The sequence below is a fragment of the Crocodylus porosus genome, unplaced genomic scaffold, assembly GCF_001723895.1.
Source record: "Crocodylus porosus isolate Cpor-Errol unplaced genomic scaffold, CroPor_comp1, whole genome shotgun sequence".
NCBI lineage: Eukaryota > Metazoa > Chordata > Crocodylia > Crocodylidae > Crocodylus > Crocodylus porosus.
The window spans coordinates 3,249,949-3,272,641 of record NW_017728940.1 but is presented as its reverse complement, the minus strand read 5'-3'; the positions used below and the strand labels follow the sequence as shown (position 1 = coordinate 3,272,641).

The following is a 22,693-nucleotide window of genomic DNA, read 5'->3' as shown; positions in this document are numbered from 1 at the left end:
AATTTCCTTTTGGTCCCCAATATATTTGCAGTTGTGTGTGAGGGGGTGGTGCATGTGTGGATGCATATAATGTGTGTCTATACACTTTATCTATCTATCTATCTATCTAATTTATGTTACACAGACATGTGTAAATGTGTATATCTGCACATGAACATTGACCATGCTTGTGTGCATGTTTATGTAGTCACATGCAGACATACCTATACATGTGCAAGCATGCATGCGCACACACACACCACATATGAAATTTCATATATATATATTTATATGTGTATATGTGTATACATATATAATGTATGTATGTATGTATGTATGTATGTATGAAAAATACATAGTTTTTATATGCTGGTTTACATGCATGGTTACATGTGCCTATATGCTTGTTCATGCATATGTGTCTGTGGGTGTATATGTATGTAGGTATATTAGGATATATATGGGCATGAGTAGTATATGTGGATGGATGAATAGATAGATAGATGGTATATTTGCACCATACCCAGATTTTACAATGCACTCTATGTGTGTAGAATGTATGTAGTAGAAGCTGTATGTATGTAATTTGTATGTATGCTTCTTATACTCATTTAAAAGTAGGTCATTACATTGTAAGTCACCATCACTGATCTCAACAGGCTGAAATTATTACTGAAATATGATACTATTCTGCTTGAATCAGGGGAGCAGTGTCAGAGCCTCAGCAACAGAGCAAATTGAAAAGGAGCAGGAAAAAAGATGGAATTTGTTGTATTTATTTCTATATTTGTTTTCAAAGCAGCTATAGAACTGTGTGAAAGCTGGAGGGGACAAAAGCCATTTATTTTTAATAGGAATCACAATGATTTTGAAAAGTGTGGACCACATTACTCTGGCTGGATTGTACTTCCCTTATTCACTTGTGTAGTACCTTACTCTTTGTAATGCCCTGTGGATATCAATGAGAGTTGAGGCAGGACGCTGTTCAGAATAAGGTTGGCAGAAATGTCTTAGAACAGCCAGTAGTTTTCAGTGGTTCTGGGACAAAGTAATGCAGGTGAGGGAGTGAGAGCTTGAAGTTGGGGATAGGTGGCTGGATAGGTGAGCTTACAGATGATGTACAACTTGATAGTATTGATCAGTCATCCTGAAAGGGTTTGCTTTTACTGTTACCAGTATTACAGTATTTCATTGCTTAGGGATAAATGCATCATTCATTCTTATCATCACTGGAGCATCCTAAATGAATATCTGATATCTGTTCACTCAGTACAGCATGAGTCTTTTTTGTCGACTCTAGGTGGTTGTGGCTGAAGGCTGTCTTCTTTTATGATTGTACGCTCTGAAAAAAGAAATCAGGCTTGCACTCTTCTTGTCTGCCCGTCTTCATTTACTTAGGGTTTTTTATTTGTTTGTTTTTTATTTTGATTTAGGTGAAGACGTGTCCATCCTGTGCTGCTGATATTCTGTGGTATTGACTTAACTCTCACTCTTTCTCTTCCATAGTCTTCCAAAGGGTACTGTAGTAGGTGTAACTACTGCACTAGTTCATTCTCTACCAGATTCCTTTAACTGCATCTCACTAAACCTTGCTTCCCCTTTAGTTGTTCCTCTCTATTCCTCCCTGAGCAGTATGTTATTTTTGCCTGGAAATGATTAAAATATAACAACCCTCCCCGATACACCAAGCTTGGTTTTCCTAAACGGCAAGGTTTCTGTTTCATGTACCTAGGTGCCTACAGGATGATTTGTATGACCCTAATCACATCCCCACCCCTCAGCACCTCCATCCCTCCCCCCCCAGTTTTCAGGCTCAGGAAGGACACCAGTCCGATACACCGTGGCCCATTTACTTACTGTGTAAACACCAGGCTATGCAGATTAAAGCCAGTGATTGACAGCTAAACCCTTTTCCCCAGGCTGGTTTCACTGGTCCCACTGTTCAGGTCTCAGATTCTCCACATTCCAGGCAGTCGCTGGTCCCTTTATTACTTCCCATCTTCTTAGCCAAGCAATGAACCCATTGTGGAGAGTCTGGGGGCTGGGCAGGGATTGGAGACCCTTCATGTGGATATCCATCTCCCCCCACACACACTTCCATTGAAAGTTTTCTTCTTCTTCTTCTCCTTCTTTCCCCTGCTACCCACTGCCCCCCGGGTGCTTCACACGTGTCAGAGGTTGGCCTGGTGCCTCCATGGGGAGTGGCATGTTAATACCTCTGGGCCAGTGCTTCTGCCTGCCATTCTGCACTCTGCCTCCAGCTTCTGAGCAACCATGGACAGGATTTTCTCTGGCTTCTTGCTCTCTGTGCTCCTTCTCTTCCAGAACCATGGAGTTTATGGGGCTCCACCTCAGCCAAGAGGTAAGCAAAACTGTCCATTCATTCGCAGTCCCACCTGGCATACCCAAGTCAGCCTGCACCAGGAAAATGTGAATGCAGCTGGGGGAAAGGAAAGAGAAAGAAAACAAGCAGGTTGTGGGACTTTATAAAGAACCTTTTTCAACCCTCTTACAGAGGCATCCAAGTCCTTAGGTCTGTGCTGCTTTCTCATGCTTGTTTCAAACAGAGGGCTGGTTCAGTTCATTTTTAATATACCCTTTAGTATAGCATCAGCAACTGGTCCACTGCCAGGAGAGACAGAGTTATTAAATTAAAGCAGCTTCCCCATGCCCCCTAAAGAGAATTTTCTTGTATTTTCAAGATGTTCCTCAAAGGGCTTCTTTTGCTTGACAATTAAAAGAGAAAAATGGAGTCCCTAGCAATAGTGAACCAGTCTGAGTAGAGAAGAAAGGCCTAGTCCCTGCGGTTTGGTCCTAGTGAAGGTTCTGCTCAATCTCCACTTGAATAAAATTGCCATTAAATTCTTCTCTACTTCTATTTTATTTAAGTGAATAGATTTTGCCTGAACAAGAATAATGGAATTTAGCTCAGCACTGCTGGAGGCAAGCTTCCCAAGGAGTAACCATTTTTCTTTAGGGATGCCTGGTGTATAGTTTTGATGTCTGTAAAGCTCCATTCCCAATTAGAACCGACAAATTCAGAATAGAAAATGGAAGAAAAATGCTGACCCTGAGAAGATTTATAGCATGGTAAGGAAAGCAGGCCCTTAACTCCTCTGGTAGGGACAGCATGATGCCGTTGGCAATAGTGCGTATCCAACCTGTGGAACTCAATGTAGGAAGAGTTGCTGAAGACAGATTTTGTTCCTGGGTCTCTTTGTCTGTACCCAGCTGTGATGCTTCTTTGCACAGATCATGGTAACAACAAATGTAATATGGCTGCATGTTCGGGGCATATACTTCCTTAGAGAATGGAAATTTTCCCCCAGAGTGCCTGGTTGCTTGGGCATGCCTTGTGACAAATACTAGATAGTGCTACAGGCAGGAGAATAGATTATGTGGACTAAGCAGGAAACTAGACTGGTTGTCCAAACCACTAAAGTCTTAGTGTAACCAAGTGCTGTTTCCATTATTGAAATCTTTTAATTTTGACTTACTAATACCTTTTCTACTTCTTTTGATTCATGCAGAAACATACTTCTATGTTCCTATTCCATTCCTGGTTTAGCTTAATCTAGGTAACAAACTAATTTGGAAAAAAAGTCATTCTGAATTTGGAATTAGAATAACCATACATGTTGCTACTCAGTTGCAGCTCATTCCTGAATGGCTGTTCCTATAGAAATCCATTTCCAGACAAGGGCTAAGGCTAGGTAGCCATCTCTATAGAAGTATAGGTAAACACATTCAAAGTTCATGAGAAGAGATACACAATGTTATATTGGGCCACAACCTTAAAGTTATATTGCAAAAACTTTTATTGGCTTGAGCAGTCCTTGGACCAGATTTGAATGCATTGGCACCATATTTCCTTATGTCTACTAGCTGCTGATAAAATAGACCCCAGTAGATGGGTCACTGAAAAAGGACTCAGGCAACCTAACTTGCATTCTTTGCTCCAGCCTCAGTTAAAGACTTCATAATCTGGGGCATCTTTGTTCCTGTTTCCCTGCCTGTAAAATAGATATAATGAAAACTTTGCAAAGTGCTTTACAATCGAGGTATTAAGCTCCCGTGTACACTTGACTCTGTGTTGAGATTTTTCACTGTCATTAAAGAATGATGGCACTGAGCTGAAACCAACCCGATAAGATAAGCAGATATGTTTTAGCGGCAACCACATTGTATAATAGACTAATTGCTTCCTGAATCACTTTTCTACACACTGGTTTTTTTAGCGATACTGTACATTTTTCGGAAGTCAGAGGTATATTCAGCGCTAGATTCTCTCAGGAAATTAAGCTTATAACATTTCTTCATAGGTATGTGAAAGGATAGTTATTTTCATCTACCTAAGGGACTGAAAGTTCAGTTGGATTTTAGGGATGGCTAACTAATATTAAAGTTTTAATTTCAAACTTGCCGGCCAAAAAATTTACATATAAAAAACATATACAGAGCTTCCCCCCACCCCACATTTTACAAAATAATTTCCTTCCATGTGAAAATCAAATATTAACAGAGCATTTGCTAAAATCAGAGAGGCAGGGAAGGTAGTTGGAAAAAAACAAAACAACAGCATACAGTACAGCTTGCTGAAAAATAGGAACATTTATTTTAAAAGTCATAAAAATATGGATGCTTTCTAGTCTTTGCCTCAGTTTAAAAATGTGATTGAAGACTGTCATCTAAACTGTTGTTTTTGCAAATCTTGTCCGTTTTCTCAGCAATATTTTTCTGTACCTTTATTTTTGGTAACAGACAGCCGTGATCTTACAGTGGAATCACGGGAGTTAAATGGAAGATATGTAGTCTTAAAACAGTCACTTTTACACTCTCACAGTTCTCTTCCATTTGGCAGCATTGTTCTATACTGGGAACTCTCTAATACTTCATCGCTATTGTCTATGTTATAACAAAAAGATTGAATTTTGGTGGTTTGAACAAGAGTAGTGGAGTCAGGACTCCCGGGTTCTGTGCTCCCTTTTACTGGAACAACATATAGTTTTCAGGAAATTAATTAATAGCTGTGAGCTTTGGTTATGCATCTCCAAGATGGGCAGTGCCTATTAGACAGAGGTGCTGTGAGAATTGATTATTTTGGGGGAAGCTTCTGAAGTTCATCTGATACAAGTGCGCATGCCATTCATTTGGTTCACTGCTGCTTTACTTAGTTTTTACACTAATGTGACTTATGTAGAAGAACACCATGGAGGTTCCAGTTCTACAAATGCAAACATTTACTCTCCCGCCCTCTCTGTGGAATATCAGTACATTTTGTCAACCAATAAAAATACTTCCTTTACACCTTACGTTGAAATTAAACAATGAACATTTATAAGCGTTTTTGAATTAAGTCACTGTGTCCCTTTGAGGCAGGCAAATATTGTCGTCCTGATTTGACAGATGGGGAAAGTGAGGCACAGGGAAGTTCAGAACAAGTCATGAACACAATCAAGTCATCCCAAGTCTCGGTCTCTTACACTGGCCCCTAGGGTCCACTCCCAAGGTGCTCCAGCAATCCATAAATAGAGTCCATAAATCCCTATTTCAAGACATTAGATCCCACTTCTTGCCTTTCCACAAGAGCCATAAATACAACTCAAGCATCCTGACTCCCAATTGTCTTCTATAATCCATAGCAACCTGCTCCCTTCTTCCTTTTAGGACCCTGGAATAGAATTCATCAGTGCTGAACCAACACCCTGCCTCTCTAATCCCACAACGCATCTCTGTTTTTGATAGACTCATTGTCCTTGTCTTTTCTTCATCTTTCTCTTCCCTCTTCTCTTTTGCAGGCACCCTGTGTAGGACAAGACCAACAGACCTGGTGTTCATCATAGACAGCTCTCGAAGTGTGCGACCCAATGAATTTGAGCAGGTCAAAGTCTTCATGTCCCAAGTAATTGAGGCCCTGGATGTTGGTCTCAATGCCACTCGGGTGGGTGTAATCAATTATGCCAGTGCGGTCAAGAGCGAGTTCTCCCTCAAGACCTACCAGACCAAAGCCAGCCTGTTGCAAGCAGTCCGCAAGATCGAGCCTCTCTCCACGGGAACCATGACTGGCTTGGCTATCCAGTATGCCATAAATAGGGCATTTAGTGACTCAGAAGGGGCCAGGGTGCAGTCTCCTGGTATTAATAAGGTAAGTGCACTATACGCTCATCTCCAATGATGGAAGGATTCAAGGAAATTGTCCCTACCGTACCCTGTTCTCCTGTGTAATTTCACACTACACCTTTGAAAATGCCTTCCAAGAAGTGTTGCAATTAAAGTTGCCCACTCAAAAGTCATCCCACCCCTTTCCTCCATATCCCATGCATAGCCTATCTAGACTGTCAACAGTGTAGTCACCTTGGGGCAGGGATCACCTCTTGCTGTGCATATGTCAGGGACTTGTTGTATTGAGACTCTAAATACTCCTAGGGTCAGAGAGCGCTTCCATATTGGCAACAGCAACAACTTGCACTTTCCCCACCACCCTTTCCATCTTGTGCTAGAAGTGATTCAAAACTAGCCCCCGCAAAATAGGGTGACTTCTGAATGCAGACATAAAGTGAAGCACAAGTAAACTTCCCTCGGTTGTTTTTCTCTGGCCCAGAGAGCACATAACTGCTCATTTCTCCTGCCTCATGGTAATTCCTTAGTTCCTGCTATTCTGAAGTGTTCAACTCAACAATCCCTTTGTGCTTAATGAGCTTGCAAGCAGTCTGCTTTATTCTGTGTCTGTTTTTTAAGGCTGTGCATAAGAACAACAGAGTGGTCCAACACCCCACCCAGCCTGTTCACCTGGGTCCCCTGAATTATCCTGATACACCACACATTACTTCTGTATTCAGCTGAGTGTTGCCAGACCTCAGCTCCATAGGAATCAGCAGGGAAATGCTCCCTTCAGTTTGTGCAGAAAGCTTGTTGTAGTAACAGCTTGTGTTATCACTAACCATAGATGATGGTGCTTCCTAGGCCCTTGTTCCCAAAGCTGGCTGCTTTGCCTCTCTCTAGCAAGATGGGAGCAGAAAAATAAGCAAAAGCTTAATGCAAGCAACAGACGCTTCCCTCCCAAATGGGCAGGGAACCAGCTGCTTGAAGGGGAAGGTTTTGCTTTTTTTTCTCAACTATAATTTTTTTGGAACATCATACCTTTTCCTTTTCTTTCAACGGCTAGCAAAGGAATAGGTAAGCCACAGCTGTGAACCTGGGTACAAAATGACCAGACTGAGTCAGCCACAAGCAACAAAAAGTTGAGAGAGACCTAAAATGCATAGTGATCAATATGGGAATTGAGACACTAAGACATTAAAGTCAGGGTTTTCAAAAGCATTCAATATTTAAATCTAATTCCCCTCCTGCTGAAGTTAAGGGGGAAAAGTAATTCTGATGTCAATGGGAGGAGAATGAGGCCCACACTGAAAATTTTGGAAATATCACCCTAAACACCTGAACCTAGATCTTCTGAATCTCAGCATGGAGTCATAATTACAAGGCCACCCTTTTTTTTCTGCATGCTCTGCAGCTGAGGGTAGCCATGTATAAAAAGGTTTCATATAAAGCAAGTGTTTTCTCCCTTGCAGTCGTGGTGTGAGACCTAATTGTAAGGGACTGGTGCTTAAAGTAGTGGGATTTGCTTCTTTGGCAAGGTACTTTGAGATCTGTGTGTGAAAAGTACACCATAACCCCTAGGGGTTATGGTTGTAACAATTGTGATTTAAGTGTTGTATGTCTGGCAAGCCAAGGCTGAAAGGCTAATTATATCATTATTTTGACCAGGCTAGTTCAAACACATTAAGAATAGCCCTGGCTCTCACTGGAACTGTTTTTTTTGGAGGTTCAAAAGGGTTCACATTGTTAAGAAGGCATATTTCATTTCTCTCTGCTTTCACATATTACTCTTGGAAGCAGGAATGGTGTAAAAGCTCCCAGAGAGGCTGCACAGGGAAGTATATCTATCTCTCTTAGAAATGAGAAACCTCTCTATCATATTTATAGAGCACCAGTCACTGAAGCATGGCAGTGAGGTGGTGATTCAATATCTGCAGCCTGGTGCTTTAGACCCAAAGGTCTTCTCAAACTCTGTTGAGTTTATTCAGAACCAACCCCCCACCCTGTGCCATTTGGGGTCTGTCCCTTGCTCAGCAATAAAGTCTTCTTTTGCACCTTTCTAGTTCCTTTATGGCACCACGATGGATTAAAACCAGATCCACCAGCGTTTTGAAGTTGCAGGAAACCCACTAGTAGTTTCACTCTTTGCCTCTCCACACACAGACCTCTCCCTCCCCACATGCATAGATTTTCTCACCTTTTTGCTATTTGGGAGACATCATTTCTCAATTTCTCATTGGCAATGGCAATGTATAACTTATTAGGAAGTTATTATTTTTTCCCTTTGCAAAAAAATATTGATGAAGGCCATTTATTTTGGCCAATGATCCAAAAATACTTCAGTTCAAAATGGAAGTATTTTCAGCTATTGAACTCAGTATTTTCTTCCTGTGTTGTTTAAGAATATCCATTTTAAATTACCAAGAAATTTTACTTCCCTGTTCTGACCTATAGTTGCTGACAGTATTAGAGGCAGTTCATGAACCAGTTACTGCAAAGCAAATGGGGCTAGAAAAATTGGGCAGCAGGGGATGGGAGTGTTAAAATTCATCAGTTGCTCCATGGCAATTGCTTGTATGTACACTATTAGCTCATGTCAAATAAAAGCCAATCTGAGGTACTTAGCTCCCAGGCTAGGGACAGGCATTACACATACACTGGTTTAAATGACCAAAAACTGGCTTAAACCTGTACCAGAACAGACATTCAGTGCACATAAACTAGTTTGAGAATGGCTGAAATCAGTTTGAGATAAACCTAGTTGAAAGTAGTATTAGACTTAACTGACTGAGGTCAAACCAGTTTATGCAAAGTCTGTCCCAGATCCCAGGGAAAATGATTAGCTTTCACATACGGTGGGGTATGCAAACTGGCACAAAGCAACTGATGTGCAGGAAAACCCCACTTTACCTTGCATCGCAGTATTGTGTACATGTGCTGGTACCCTGAGTGCAACCTGCCTCAGCCTGCCTGGCATTGCTACTAATAAAAGATCGGGCAGAAGGGATCTCTCTGTATTAGTGCTGACATAGCCTTACAGCTTACAGCACCATTGCTTGAAGGCTGCTTTTGAACTCAGGCCCTGGGTTACAGTGCTTCAAAGCTCCAGAGCTTGATCCATGAAGCTGAACAGCACAAGTGGATTGGCAATGCTCCGATAGACCTCGTGGCTTTGGACAAAACTTTTTCTAAGGCAGGTTCAAGCCTCCCTTGTTTCCCCAAAGCTGACCTGCTGCTGACCCCCTAAAGAGCACTTTCTGATCTTGAATGAGAGACTTTTTCTGCAATCAGCCCTTTTCAAGGAGAGTGGCAGCAGTAGGAGCAGGGGGCAAAAGGGAAGGTAATAGAACACTTTTGTCCATTTGCGAGCAAGTCTGTGCAGCTTGGACGAACCAAGCTGGATTGTGGCAACCTGATCAGATAAAGACAAAGGCATGGTCTTTTCGTGTAGTCACCCAGTTCTCCAGCAAATAGTTTTCATTTCATTAAGAGAGAGCTGGACATATTTCAAACTATTGAGTAGTTTTGTGCTCAGTGTAGTACGATTTTTCTGTATTACTCAGTAGAGAACATTATGCTATATTGTCTAACACCAGCCTTTGGGAAGACAAAAACCACAGATCTTTGCATTTCTGCTAGTTTGCTTGTACTGGATGGTAAACTGTTTAATCTCAGCTGACTCCAAACCAAAATCAAGACTACCCCAACCTCAGTCAATGAGCTCCAATACACTAATGATGCAGTAGTGTGTGCTCACTCAGAAGCAGACCTTCAGGCAATTGTCACCGTCTTCACTGAGGCATACAAGAAAATGGGATTGACACAAAATTCAGAAGACTAAGGCCCTCCATCAACAAACTCTTAATGAGCAATCTCCAGCTCTGCTCATTCAGATGTACACGGAGACTGGAGAATGTTATTTTCCATACCTCAGAAGCCATCCCTTGCAGAAGACTAACATCAAGGAAGAAAACCAACACCACCTTAAACGTGTAATTGCAGCCTTCAGACACCTGAGGAAACAGGTGTTTGAAGACCAAGACATTGGATTCATGGTTTGTCCGGCTGCCGTGATCCCTACCTTATGGTATGGAGCTGAGGTATGGACAATGTATAGGAGATATCTCAAGTCACTGGAGAAGTACCATCAATGCTGCCTGCAGAAGATCCTTCAAATCCAGTGGGAAGACAGACATACCAATGTTGGCATCCTTTCTCAAGCAAACATCACAAACATCAAGGTGATGATCACCCAACATCAACTTTGCTAGGCTGTCCGTGTCATCCGGATGTCCGCCTCCAGGCTCCCAAAGCAAGTTTTATTCTCTCAGTTCAGCCAAGGTGTATGCTCAAGAAGAGGGCAGAGAAAGCACTTCAAGGACGTCCTCAAAGCCAACTTGAAAAAAATGCAACGTCAACATCAACTCATGGGAAACTATCACTCAGGCTCACCCCAAATGGAGGAAGTGTCTGCTGGAAGAATTTCAGTACTTTGAAATGTCATGATAACTACAGAAGATGAAAAGGTGGGAGCAGCAGAAACAGCAAGTTGTGGACCGAACCAAGAATCCAGAGCCACCCACCCCACGTAGAAACATATGCCCAGGTTGCAGTAGAACCTGTGGATCCCAGATTGGCCTTGTCAGCCATCTTCAAACTTATAGATAAGGCAATCATGAAAGACCAATCATCCTCAACTGTGAGGGTTTGTTGCTGCTGATTACTGAATAAGTACCAGTAATGATAAAAAGCATCAACATGCAGTTGCATTTGTGTCTGGTCTTGGGAACAGCCATTGCAAAAGCCCAGAAAAAAGCAATGGAAGCCAGATTTGTTTTTGTGTGAATCAGAGATGCAGCTGTTATTCTAAGGAGGAGTTTGGAGCAATGTTTGTGGCTGGGAAGAAGATAGGGGCTGTCGATATGTATTTCCCTTTAATGATAGTGATATTTTCCCTCTATATTCTGACAAATTCTGAATAAATGATGAATCTGATTTAGAGAAACATTTGTATCTAATGCTTATTCAAAGAGAAATTGCTTTAGTATTCACTGGAGAATGTTTTTTTAATTTGAAACATTTCTGTTTTTTTAACCCCCCCCAAAAAAAACCCCCAAAAAACCAAAAAACAACAACAACCCAAAAGCTTTCATTGAAATTTCAGGGGGAAAAGATCAAATTTGGGTTGTTCAAAAAAATCATTTTGAATGAATTCTTTGCTCAGTGAATAGCACGATCTCCTCCCCCCCCCCCCCCCCAAAGTTTTTGATAAAAATGTGAGCTGCTGGGGAAAATAAGTAATCTGTTGTATTTCAGAATCCAAAATGTGTTTGGTTTAGTTTATTTCTTGAAAACATGCTGGGAAACCTTCTTTTTAATATCTGCTATTTAAAAACAACCACGTACAAAACGAACATTTCTCACTCCATTTCAGCTGGTTCTGGAGCCAGTTCTTATTCAGTGCAGCCTAATGTACCTTGATTAATGGGCACAAGGGCCACAGATTCCCTAGATGTGAACAATCCAGCTGGGTTTGTCCTACTTCAGAGCCTTTCACTGATAATGGGGATTCTGCACTGGAACCAAATGATCACAGCGTCTTGAAGATGGAAGGGACTCTGAGGGTCATCTCATCCAGCTTCCTGCTCAGGTGCAGAATGTGCTGTTCCTGAACCATCCCAGAGGGATGTCTATCTAGCCTCCTCTTGAACAGGTGGTTAGATCCTGGTTCTTAACCTCATTAGATTCAAGGCACTTCTTGGAAAATGCCAGCTCTTACCTCACTGATTTTTTGGCTATAGCAAAAAAAGCAGAGAAATTCTTGCATTACAAAGAACTCAAGAAGACCACAACAGAGCAGAATGGTTTCAACACCATGGATTTCTATTTGAAATGTCTGCATCTATCTTGTGGATTTTGTGTAGATGCTTGGGCCCCTAAGAGTGCTGATATTGCACAGCACCCCTGGGCACCCTTAAAAGGATCTTATGGCACTCTGGTAGGGAATCAGTTATAAGTACATCAGGTAGAACTGAACCCAGCTCCTTTCCCAAGCAATTTCTACTGGTCTAACGGAAATACTATTTGCTCTTGTATGGGAAGTCAGCAGGCAGATTCACTGTTAGTTTAACTCTCTTTGAGGCAATAAACTGAGTCACACCAGGGGTCACTTTGTTTCAAGACATGCAAGAAAGTCTTATTTTACAGTCCCCTTTCTAACTGTAACCATACTTCAGTTTTAAGGGTATGAATGCACTTTGTGCGTGACAGATGTATCAGCTCATTTTCTGTGTGTGTATCCGAAGCACTGACCAATGCCTTCTTCAAAACAGAAATAGGATGTTATATTTGGGCACTTACTGCATAGAAGCTGATGGGCAGATTCTTTACCACAGCATAGCAGTTCAAGCCAGCAAGACGCCACTGCAACCAGCCTCTTCCCCAGAATGGTGTTTTCTTAGCCAACATCATGGGACTACATTTGCCTAAAGAAAGATGTCAGGTGTGCAGACTAGCTGAAACCATTTTTCTAATGTGCTGTTTAATTCAGCAGTTCTTACCTCTTCTAGACTCGAGGCTCCTCTCAGAAAATGCCATCTTTTTTCTTTTTCTTTTTTTTTTTGACTACAGAAAAATAATAGAACAATTCTTCTGTTGCAGAAAACTCATAAAGATCATAATAGGTCAGAAGGTTTTTAACACTATGGATTGTTATTTGAAAACTCTGGGTTCATCTTGTGAATTGCATTTGTACACCTAATGGTGCATTGTGCCCTGCGGCACCCTTGTGAGGATCTGAAGGCACCCCAGGGTACTGCAGCACCCTGGTTGAGAATCACTGGTTGAATGTAACCCCAGTTTCTTCTGAGTCTGGTTTCTGAGATCCAGCATGATAGATCTTGGCTCTTCACCCTAAGGAAGGGCATGTGAGCGTTGGGATGACAAAGGAATGGCAGTGGGGTTTGATAGCAGTTCTGGATTTCTCTGGCATCTCCCAGTCAGATTGTAAGATGCCACTTGGAAATATTAATGAATTCAAACTTGTGCTCATTCCAGGATACTGATAAACACTTCTGGGCCAAGACCAACTCCATTGTAACTCCATCTGAGCCCACAGAGCTCCTCAAGATTATTATGGAGCCGACTGCTCATTTAATAGAGGAAGGAAACTAAGAAACAGAAAAAATAAGGTCTACATATTCCAAGCGGGGCGTCTAAAACAAGGCACCTAAATCCATATTGAGTGACCCACATAAATGCTCTGGGTTTTGACCATTGTGGAGCCCTAGTATTATTTCATTGTATTTCCAGAGGGTGGAGTTCATTTCACCTCTCCTCCTTGATCTTTCTCAAGCTGACTGCTATAAATTATTGCTGAAATCCTCATCTCCCAAATCAAATTATTTTATAACAGCACATTTTAGAGATGATACCCTTGCTTTTCTTAACTGATTCCCATCTTTAGCACCTACCATCTGTGACTTAGTACATCTGCTTTCCAATATTGAATCAAAAGTGTTTCTTTTTTTGTGTCAATCCTATGCCGATCTTATCTGGGCAGAGCAGCTTCTGTATCTGCAGTGGTTGCAACTGTATTATTTTCCAGCCCTGATGATCACTGTTTAACATATACTTGGACTCCATCTCTACCGCCAAGTTGTTTGCAAGAGTTGTGGCTGGACTGGTGGGTTGAACTCCATTCAGCCACAGAATGGCATGGGGATTGTCAGAGCAAGCTTTACCCATTCTGACCCTTGCCAGCCTGTCACCATGTTAATGGGAAAGGTGGCTGAATGCCTGACAATTCAGCCCATAGCTTTTTTTTTTTTTAAATAAGTGCTAGTCTGGTGGCCAGTGAATACAGACTGTGTCGGAGGTTGATGCAGTATGGAATGAGACCTGGCAAACGTGTCCTGTGTGGGCCAGAATATGGCTATCATATGGTGAAAACCTTCAGCCATCACCAATTGAATTCAAACCAACAATATCAAGGTCAAAAGATCTAGGACCCATACATTTACAGACAGGTAATCTAGGCCTCTGGCATTCACTCAGGGCCAAGTCCTGATGATGTTTGTCAGTGAGTGTGTCTACAAAAGATGCCATACTACTCAGTAGCATAGTTTACTGCACATGCTAACTGCACAGTAAACTTCGCTAATCACGAGTAAATTTTGCTACCTACAAATGCAAGTAGTAAATTTACTTGTGATTACTAACTGCACAGCAGCGCTCATGTAGATGCTTGACTGGGAGAAGATTTGCTCCAGGTCAGTCAGTCACCAGGGGGCAGGAGATTGCTCCCTGCCCCTGGGAGCTACCTGCTGCCAGAGTGGGCTCTGCCACTGGAAACTGCACACAGGCTATGTCTATCTGCCCCAGCAGCAAGCAGCTCCAAGGCCCTGCTCCAAAATCATGATCAGGGAGTGGTGGCTGGGAGATCCTTTTCTGCCAGGGCCAGGACCTCCCTACTTCCGGGACAGGGGGACATCGTCAGCAATAGGCAGCCCCTTTGGGGGCCGGGGGCAGTGTCCCAGTCCCACCAGGAGTCTCCTGGCCCTGTGCTCCCTGCCAGTCCCTGAGCAAGCCTAGAGGTCCTCCTGGTGGCAGCTGGGTCCTATTGCATGGCCCCAGGAAGTGGGAGCAGTTTGCTGCCTTTAGCAGCAAATCTGCTTCAGCTTCCCTGTACGTGCAAGACATCTGCCCAGGAGCATTTATTTGGGAGTAATTCACTTGTGAGTAAACTGCTCCCGGATCTAATGCACATGTAGATGCACCCAGTATTTCCTCTTACACCCAAGAAAAATCCTATTGAAGACAATAGGACAAAATCCAGTGCTCTGCTTCTGTTTCAGTCTCAAACATTTAAAAGTCCTTTTGACTGATGAGTAATTGCCTATATAATGATCTTGGATTTGGGCCTGAGTGTTGTATCTAACTAATAGATTTTGTGGCCCCCAAAAGATGAATCCTGTTATAAATTTAGGCCAGTGGTTAGAATAAATATTTTAAACATCAGAACAGTGAAATCCTGGAACAACCTTCCCATTGATGGAGCAGAAGCTAAATAATCTAACTGGTTTTAAGATGGCACTTAATTGGTGTGTGAAAGGGATTGTATATGCTATGGTGGTTTAGGATGGCAGCAAGCTGGACTTGTTGAGCCAGGAGCCCCCGGTCCTGTGTTCCTAAACCTTACTGACCATTTTGTCTCAGTTGTTTCCTGTCATGGGTGTTTCCTCTGGTTAGTCAGACACTGCATGAATATGGATTTCTGGTCTCAGTATGCCTTGCATTCCTGCCTGAGTGGCCTTCTCCATACCATTATTCTGTATAACTCTGTCTTAACTTTCTTTTCTTCACACCTTTCATATTTAGTAAATAATTATAGTGTTGTTGTCCAGTCTCGCACAGAACCCATGCCGTTATTCAAGCTACCCTTGTTCCACAGACAACCCATCACTTTTCTCTGTCTTCTCTGGCTCCTCTTCAAATTCATCTCTGTACGTTTAAGGATGAGGTAACTGAGCTTGTGTCAAGGTGAGGATGCATTGCTGATTTATGCAACGCTATTATAGCATTTTGTATCATTCCTGATTCCTTTTCCTAATACAGCCTGTCATCTTGCATGCTGCCCTGGCTACTGAAGACTGAACAGACATGTTCATTAAGTTGGCCATAAAAATGTATGGATCTTTTTCTAACTAATCAATCCCACATAGTTTAAATAGCACCTGTCCTTGCTTCCATAGCACCCAAGAGATCTGCAGATCCCCATATTGTTTTTTTTTTTCACTTTCAGATGGAGTAATCTAAAAACGTAATGCTAATTTGCTCTATTAGGGGGTCAGCGCAGTTTTGTAGTCCTGAGTACAGAGCATTTTACTTAGCAGAGAACTGGCCATTTAACTAGTCCTTTTATCTTCCTGTGTCTCTCTTAACCAGCTTTTTGATTCACCACAGGCCTTCCCTTCTCTGTTTCCATGGTTACAGTGTTCACCATGGTGAGTTTACCATGCTGTCAGGGAAGAGAGACTTTTAATACTTTTTAATACTGTATTCACTCTTTGTTCTTTCTCACGTTTTGCTTGTTTGCTTTTGACACCTGTAAGTCTTGTTTCCCCATCTTGTGAGCCAAAACCTGCCGTTGGCGGGTAGCCTGCAGGGCTGAAGGGCTAAAGCTCTGAACGACAAAGGCAGATGGATTCCCTACTGAAAGAAAAGGATAGCTGTGGTCTTTCCTGGTGGATTGAATGGGCATCTGTGGCCGCGTCCACACAAACGTGGGCGTTTGGTTCCCTACCGGTGGTGCGCCTTACCATGTGCTTTGGTAGGCAGCAAGTTACCCCAGGTGCAGTAGGGGAGCCTGGGGCCAGCACTGTGCTGGTCCCAGCAGCCTTACCTGTGGTCCCGGGATCCTCCTGGAGCTGCAGCGCAGCTCTGGGCGGCCCAGCTCCACTTTCTAGTGGCGTGTGCTGCCTGTGCATGTGCTGCTGGTTTTTTTGCCCTGTGGATATCCAGAGGTCAAAAAGCCCGTGGGGAAAAAAAACCAAAACAGAGCAGCACATATGCAGGCAGCGCTCTCTTGCAGTGCAGATAATATTTGAATGCACGGTATGCTGCATTACAGACATTTTTGCACCACATACCACGCGGCCGCACTTGTCTGGACATGGCCTGTGTATGTACTAAACTGTAACTGAGACAATGGGAGAGCTGTGTATCTTTCTTTGTGGATCTGGATTGTACTGCAAAGCAGGATGCATGATTTTTGCATGACTTGTGGGAAAGATATAAAAGTGGAATAGAATCTGGGTGCATACATATATATTGTGAAAGGCAATTCCTGTCCTGATAGAGAAAGGGGAGATGGGGAATGAGAGAGAAAGTGATCTGCCCAAGGCCAAAGAGCAGATTAGTGGCAGAGCTGGGGACAGACCATAAGTCTCCTGACTTATGGGGCTAACACTCTGTTCACTAAACCATTGTACATCTATAGTGTAAAAACTTCATTCTGAAATTTGACCTGCTTAAACTTAGGCTGAACCACAAAAGCCCTGAACCAGATGTGAATTTTGAGTCCCATGCATCCCTGCTGAGTAAGATTTTTGTACAGAGCCATTTTGAATATAGCTTCCATTGGATTCAGACCTGGGTTTGGATATCAGACAGCTCCTGGGATTGGATTTGGGGGTTTGGCTCAAGTTCATGTCTAAATTATGAAGATCAGTGGGCTTAAAGTCAGTTATGTTAAAGAATTACAATTACTGATTAAGCTGGGAGCTTCACTCCACTTAACTGATTCAGACAGAGTAAGTGCAAGGAGGGCACCCAGCAAGCCTGTACTGGTGACAGATGCTGTTAGAGACATAGTTAACTACTGACAGAAGCCTGTTCACAGGGTAGTGTTTCTTACTAAAGCTTTTTGATAGCGAATCTTGTTTCATGACAGGTAGGGTTTGATAAGCTCTAATTGGCAGCAGCCCCTATCCCCACCACTGTACTGTGTGCATGAAAGCAAAGCCATTAGCTCTGGCTTTTGCCAAGTGGCACTTTTCACCCGGAGTTGCTGAATCAATGGCTCTCTCTTCTGGCAAAAAGTGTGGATTGCATGGCTGGGTTCTGAAAGGACGGTGGGAGGGAGACCTCCATGACCCTGACCGATGTATCTATTGATGCTGCAGGTCAATAAAGGGGAAAAGAAAGTTACACTTGAAAATCTTTTAAATTCATCATTATCTCTTTCCTCGCAATGATTAATCTTGCAACCGACACTGGCAAGTTTTCATTGGTTAAGCATTTTCATGCCCTCTCTCCCCGATTCTGGCTAGAAGCAGAAGTGTTGAGATGCAGCCTAGAGGCCAGATCCTATACCATCCACGAGGTACCTAACTGGATTTAGGCCACCTAAGTGTTGATCCTCTTCCACCCTGCCTGAAAAAATATTAACACTAAACAGTTAACACCACCTCTCAACCTTTTTGTGACTTAGTCTCAAAGCTAAGGTGTTGGCATGCTACCAAAATAGGAGCATTGCTTTTTTTTTTCAGGGACTTGAGCAGGGGGGAAGAGGATTGCATTTAGGCATGTAACTGGTGGAATAAGACCTGGCTCCTAGGACTTGATCTGCAATATTTGTATCACAGTTGGAAAGAGTGAGTTCCAGAATGCTTATACTCCTCTCATGGTTTGAACCCAATTTTGCAGCCATCAGGAAGTTCAGATAAGCACTTAACTACAAGGGCACTTAGCAGAATGCAGGCTCCATACCTTTCAGATCAGCGCATCGTAAGAGCTACATCCTGGCCCCAACTGAGATTGCTTTGTCTCACCCTAGCAGTATGCAGCAGCCTTAAAGCTACCAAATCTGGACAACTGGAGAGTCTCTGTACAACTCCTCTGTGATTTCAACTGTGTAAACATGCAGAATGGAAATGTAGAAGGGCCAGCACATGGTGGTAAATACTACTTCTCAGTTTAGCCTTTGTAGACTCTTCACGGGTGACTCAACATCCTGCTGTTGCTGCCGTGGCTATTTACTGCACTTGTCTTCGGATGCTTCTTTATTTCCTGTATAGCTGAGCACATTTTGTCTGTGATACAGATTGTTGTTTCTGGCAGTTCATCTGCTCCTACTGATTATATTTCACCCTCCTGTATGACATCCCGAGTTGCTTTGGGGTGGATAGCAGTGTCAGAATAAAGCTGTTTTAGGGAAAAGCAGCGGGAACAGATGATTTGTCAAAGAGCAAAGATCCTGGGGGTTTTTTCTGAAAATGTCTCCAGTCAAGGAAATAATGAGGACAATTGACAATCTACCAACAGCGGATCTTTCTGAAGCTTTCCAAAGCTGAGAAAGAAGCATGATCCAGAGTGAAATCCTGCCCCACTGGAATCCATTGTATTTTTTTTCTATTTTCTATGGCATCTCTCTCCCTCCCCGCCTCCCCCCGGCTGCTTTTCTAGCAGGGCCTGAGATTCAGAAACATTAATTGTCACCAAGTTACTGGGTGACCCTGGGCAAGTTACCTCCCTGTTATGTGTCCTGGTTTTCCCATCTATAAAATGGACATAAACACTAACCATGGACTTTTTTCCAGTGCTTTGAGATCCTCAGGTTAAAAAAGTGCCATAGCATAAAAATTCATATGGCAGAGCCAAAACCTTCAGTTATTTATTCAGTCAGAGGACTTCTTAACCTCATTAGGAGTTTCACTTGAGTAAAGAGCTGAACTTGGCCCAGCATTAATGTTACATGTTAGAACTGCTACCTCCGCCCTAGTTTTCTTAAAGCTGGCACCAATTTTTCATTTCTTATTTCAAGTACTCAAGATAACACCAGTTTAACTCATTCATCTCTTTTGATGGAGAACAAACCACTTGAGAACCAAAAATAGACTATTCTGCTGTGGTGGTGTGCTGTGGAGAGCAGGGATTCGCTTTTGCCTTTAATTCCAGTGATTTGAAGACATGTAGATATGGACAAATGAACGAATTACAGTGAGGCAGAAAGGGTCAGAGGCTTATCACATGTCAGCTGCTCTGACGAGTGCGAAGAGAGAGTCTGTTACCTGGTTTCTGTGCTCCCCTCCCGTGTTTCTTAGGTGGCAATTGTTGTGACTGATGGGCGCCCCCAAGATGGCGTAAAGGATGTGTCGACTAGAGCAAAAGCTGCGGGCATTGAAATCTTTGCCATTGGGGTGGGCCGAGTGGACATGAATACCCTTCGGCAAATTGCTAGCGAGCCTCTGGACGATCACGTGGATTACGTGGAGAGCTACAGCGTCATTGAGAAGCTGACCCATAAGTTTCAAGAGGCCTTCTGTGGTAAGTCTTGGTCATGATCCCAAGATTTCTGCGCTATGGGTTTGGGTAACTGCTGCCATCAGAAGGCTTCTCACACAGCTTGCATATAAGCTTGCACTTCTCATTCAGTTCCCGTTTTACCAAGACACGGTTCCTATGGATGGCACCTTGCTGATACAAATGGTGCAGGAAAAGCCAGTCCTGATTAAGCAACACTCACTTGATTTTTTACAGTTAAAACCAAAGGCAGCTCTCATTTAGTGTGTATTTGGAGATGACTTCTTTACTGGCTTGAGCATAGAGTTGTCTTGTTTCAAAAGCCAGGTCAGGCATCCTTCTCAGAAACTGCTGGGTCCTCTGAACTTGAGTCAATGCCACATAAACCAGACTCCTTCCACCCCTTATGAACTGATCAGTGGGTTCTTGAGAGACCTTCTCTGGCACCGAACTCAGAATCCCCCAAAAACAACCAGGAGCTGGCACCCGAGTTTGTTCTTCTTCCTGTCCTGGCCAGGCCCTCTTAGAGGTCGAGAGAGGCCTGGGCGACTTCCATTTTTAGAGGCTCCTGGTATATTAAAAAAATATTAATTCACAGTGCACTACAGGCAGTGTGGCCCAGCAAGGGGACACAAGTTTAAAGGTGTATGATGAACATCTTCTTTCAATCCTTTCAGTATAAATCTGTGTCTGTATGTATAACGTCATTTGGAGATAATGTCAAAAGTCTAGATTTGAGGCTCACCATGAATAAGAAGCCTGGGCCAAATGGCCCTCCTGGCCCCCCTGTGATAGGCCCTGGTCCTTGCCCAACCACTGGCATTTGAATGAAGGCTTTGCAGTGACTGCTAGCAACCAAGTGAAGCTCTACAGAGTCCTCAGGTGTTCAGTTCATATTTTGTGTCCAACCATGGCCTTATTTCCCACAACCTCATTCACCACATTACCACACAGACCTACAGAAGCACTAAAAGGATCAAAGCTGGCTAGCAGGGGACTTCCTCAGGGTGAGCAGACACAGGATGAAGATACTCCTTGGTTAACAGACAGTACCCAAGATACATAGGGCAGAAGATTTCCACATCGGTTTAGAGCAGAAAATTAGCTGGTCATTCCAACAGCGACCAGTGCCAGCTCTTTCAGAGGAAGGTGCAATAAACCCCACGCAGGCTTCCTATAAGGGTAATCTCTTTCTAACCTCTTTTAGTTTAGTTTATAATGTTTCTATTTAAAAAAAAATCCCTTTTAAATCCTATTACCTCTGCTCCTACACAGGTGGTCCACTTGATTACCTACAGCATCTATTTGTTGACCTGCTAGGGTAGGGAGAGGGATGGGACCAAAATGATCTAATAAGACTCCTCAGAGACCTTCTTGGGTGCATCTACACATGCATCATTGTGCCTTTTCTAATGTGCATTCAATTTAGTACCGCCAGTGTAAGGTATTAAATGAATGCACATTGCACTGTGCTAATGAGCAGTAGCACAATTGCACAGTTTTTAGTGACCTTAATGCTCAGTAGACTATTTTACTGCACATTAGCATAATGTCACTTTTCTATGTGACACTTCAATGCACAATAAAATAGCCTATTGCACATTAAAGCACACGCGGAGACACCCCACCTAGGAATACAGGCATCCTACTTACAAAGAAATCTACACAGCCACAAATGGCCTCAGACTCTTCCTGTTGCTATAATGGCTCCAGACTTCACTTATGAAAAGGTTCAAGCCCAAATACCAAATCAAATATGTCCAACTCCCATTAAAATCAGTCAGTAGGAGTTAGGCATCTAATTAAGGATCTGGGCCTATGTGTCTGAACCTGGACTAGGCACACTCTGACCACAGAACCTCAACCTCAGCTGTAGGTGCATAGCAGAGTGGTTACCAGTGTGATTCTGTATCTTTTCAAGAGTGACAAACAAGGGACTAAACATACATTGGTCTTTCCTAAAAAATATTCCTTGAATGTATAAGCTAAATGCAGAAGGACAGAAGTAGAAGGGAGATCAGTTGGAATTGTGTCTGTTCCCAGCTGGCAACAGGGTCAATGACAAATGGGTATGAAACAAGTTAGCGTTTTGGATCTGTCTGGTTTTCCCTCCTATACGAGCAAATACACAAACTCAATGAAGGAAGGTAGAGAGATAGGCAGGCTGCCTTGTGACAAAGCCTTTGCAATATAAATTCCCACCACCTGTCACACAGGCCCAGCCTGCCTTCCCCTCAAGATTCAAGCCAGCAAACTCAGGGGTGTTTCACAGTCAGCCAGCCCTGATTGGCCAGTGTGGCCCTGCCCCCACACCAACTAGCTGTTGTCAGTTCTGGTGATTGGGGGATGAGGGCAGGGAACAGAGCCCCCTTGACATGTGGGTTCCTCCCAGGTGTCTGGCTTGGCCAGTACACAGCCCCCCCAAGACCTATGTAGCAGGGGGCTCCATTCCCCCCACACCAGGTCCCCAGCCTCCTGATGGTTGCAGCTCAGAGCTGTGCACTGCTTTTCACTGTGCCAAGAACTGGGGGTGGTGGGGGAAAGAGCCCCCTGCTACATGGGTCTGACCCAGCACCCCCCCAAGACCTGAGTCAGCAACCCACATGCCAAGGGGTCTCTGTTCGCTGCTCCCATCCCCCAACAGCCGGGGGGGTGGGGCAGGGCCACCTTGGCCAATCAAGGGTGGCTGGCTGCTTGGCTGGGGTTGACACCAAACTTTGAGGCAAAGCATCCACGGCAGAAGATAGGCGGGTGATCCAGGCTGACCTGGACAAGTTCAGCAAATGGGCGGACGAGAACCTGATGGTGTTTA

The 22,693-nt window shown here is 43.3% G+C and overlaps 1 protein-coding gene across 1 annotated transcript in view; it reads left to right on the top strand.

The window, feature by feature from the left end:
* Window positions 1-2,243: 2,243 nt before the first annotated feature.
* Window positions 2,244-22,693, top strand: part of MATN1 (matrilin 1, cartilage matrix protein) — a 35,653-nt gene continuing 15,203 nt past the window's right edge. Inside the window, exons 1-3 of the mRNA XM_019547871.1 lie at window positions 2,244-2,341; window positions 5,778-6,124; window positions 19,683-19,905. Coding sequence (XP_019403416.1) covers window positions 2,254-2,341; window positions 5,778-6,124; window positions 19,683-19,905 — 658 coding nt within the window. The 5' untranslated portion in view covers window positions 2,244-2,253. The remainder of the gene's footprint in view (window positions 2,342-5,777; window positions 6,125-19,682; window positions 19,906-22,693) is intronic.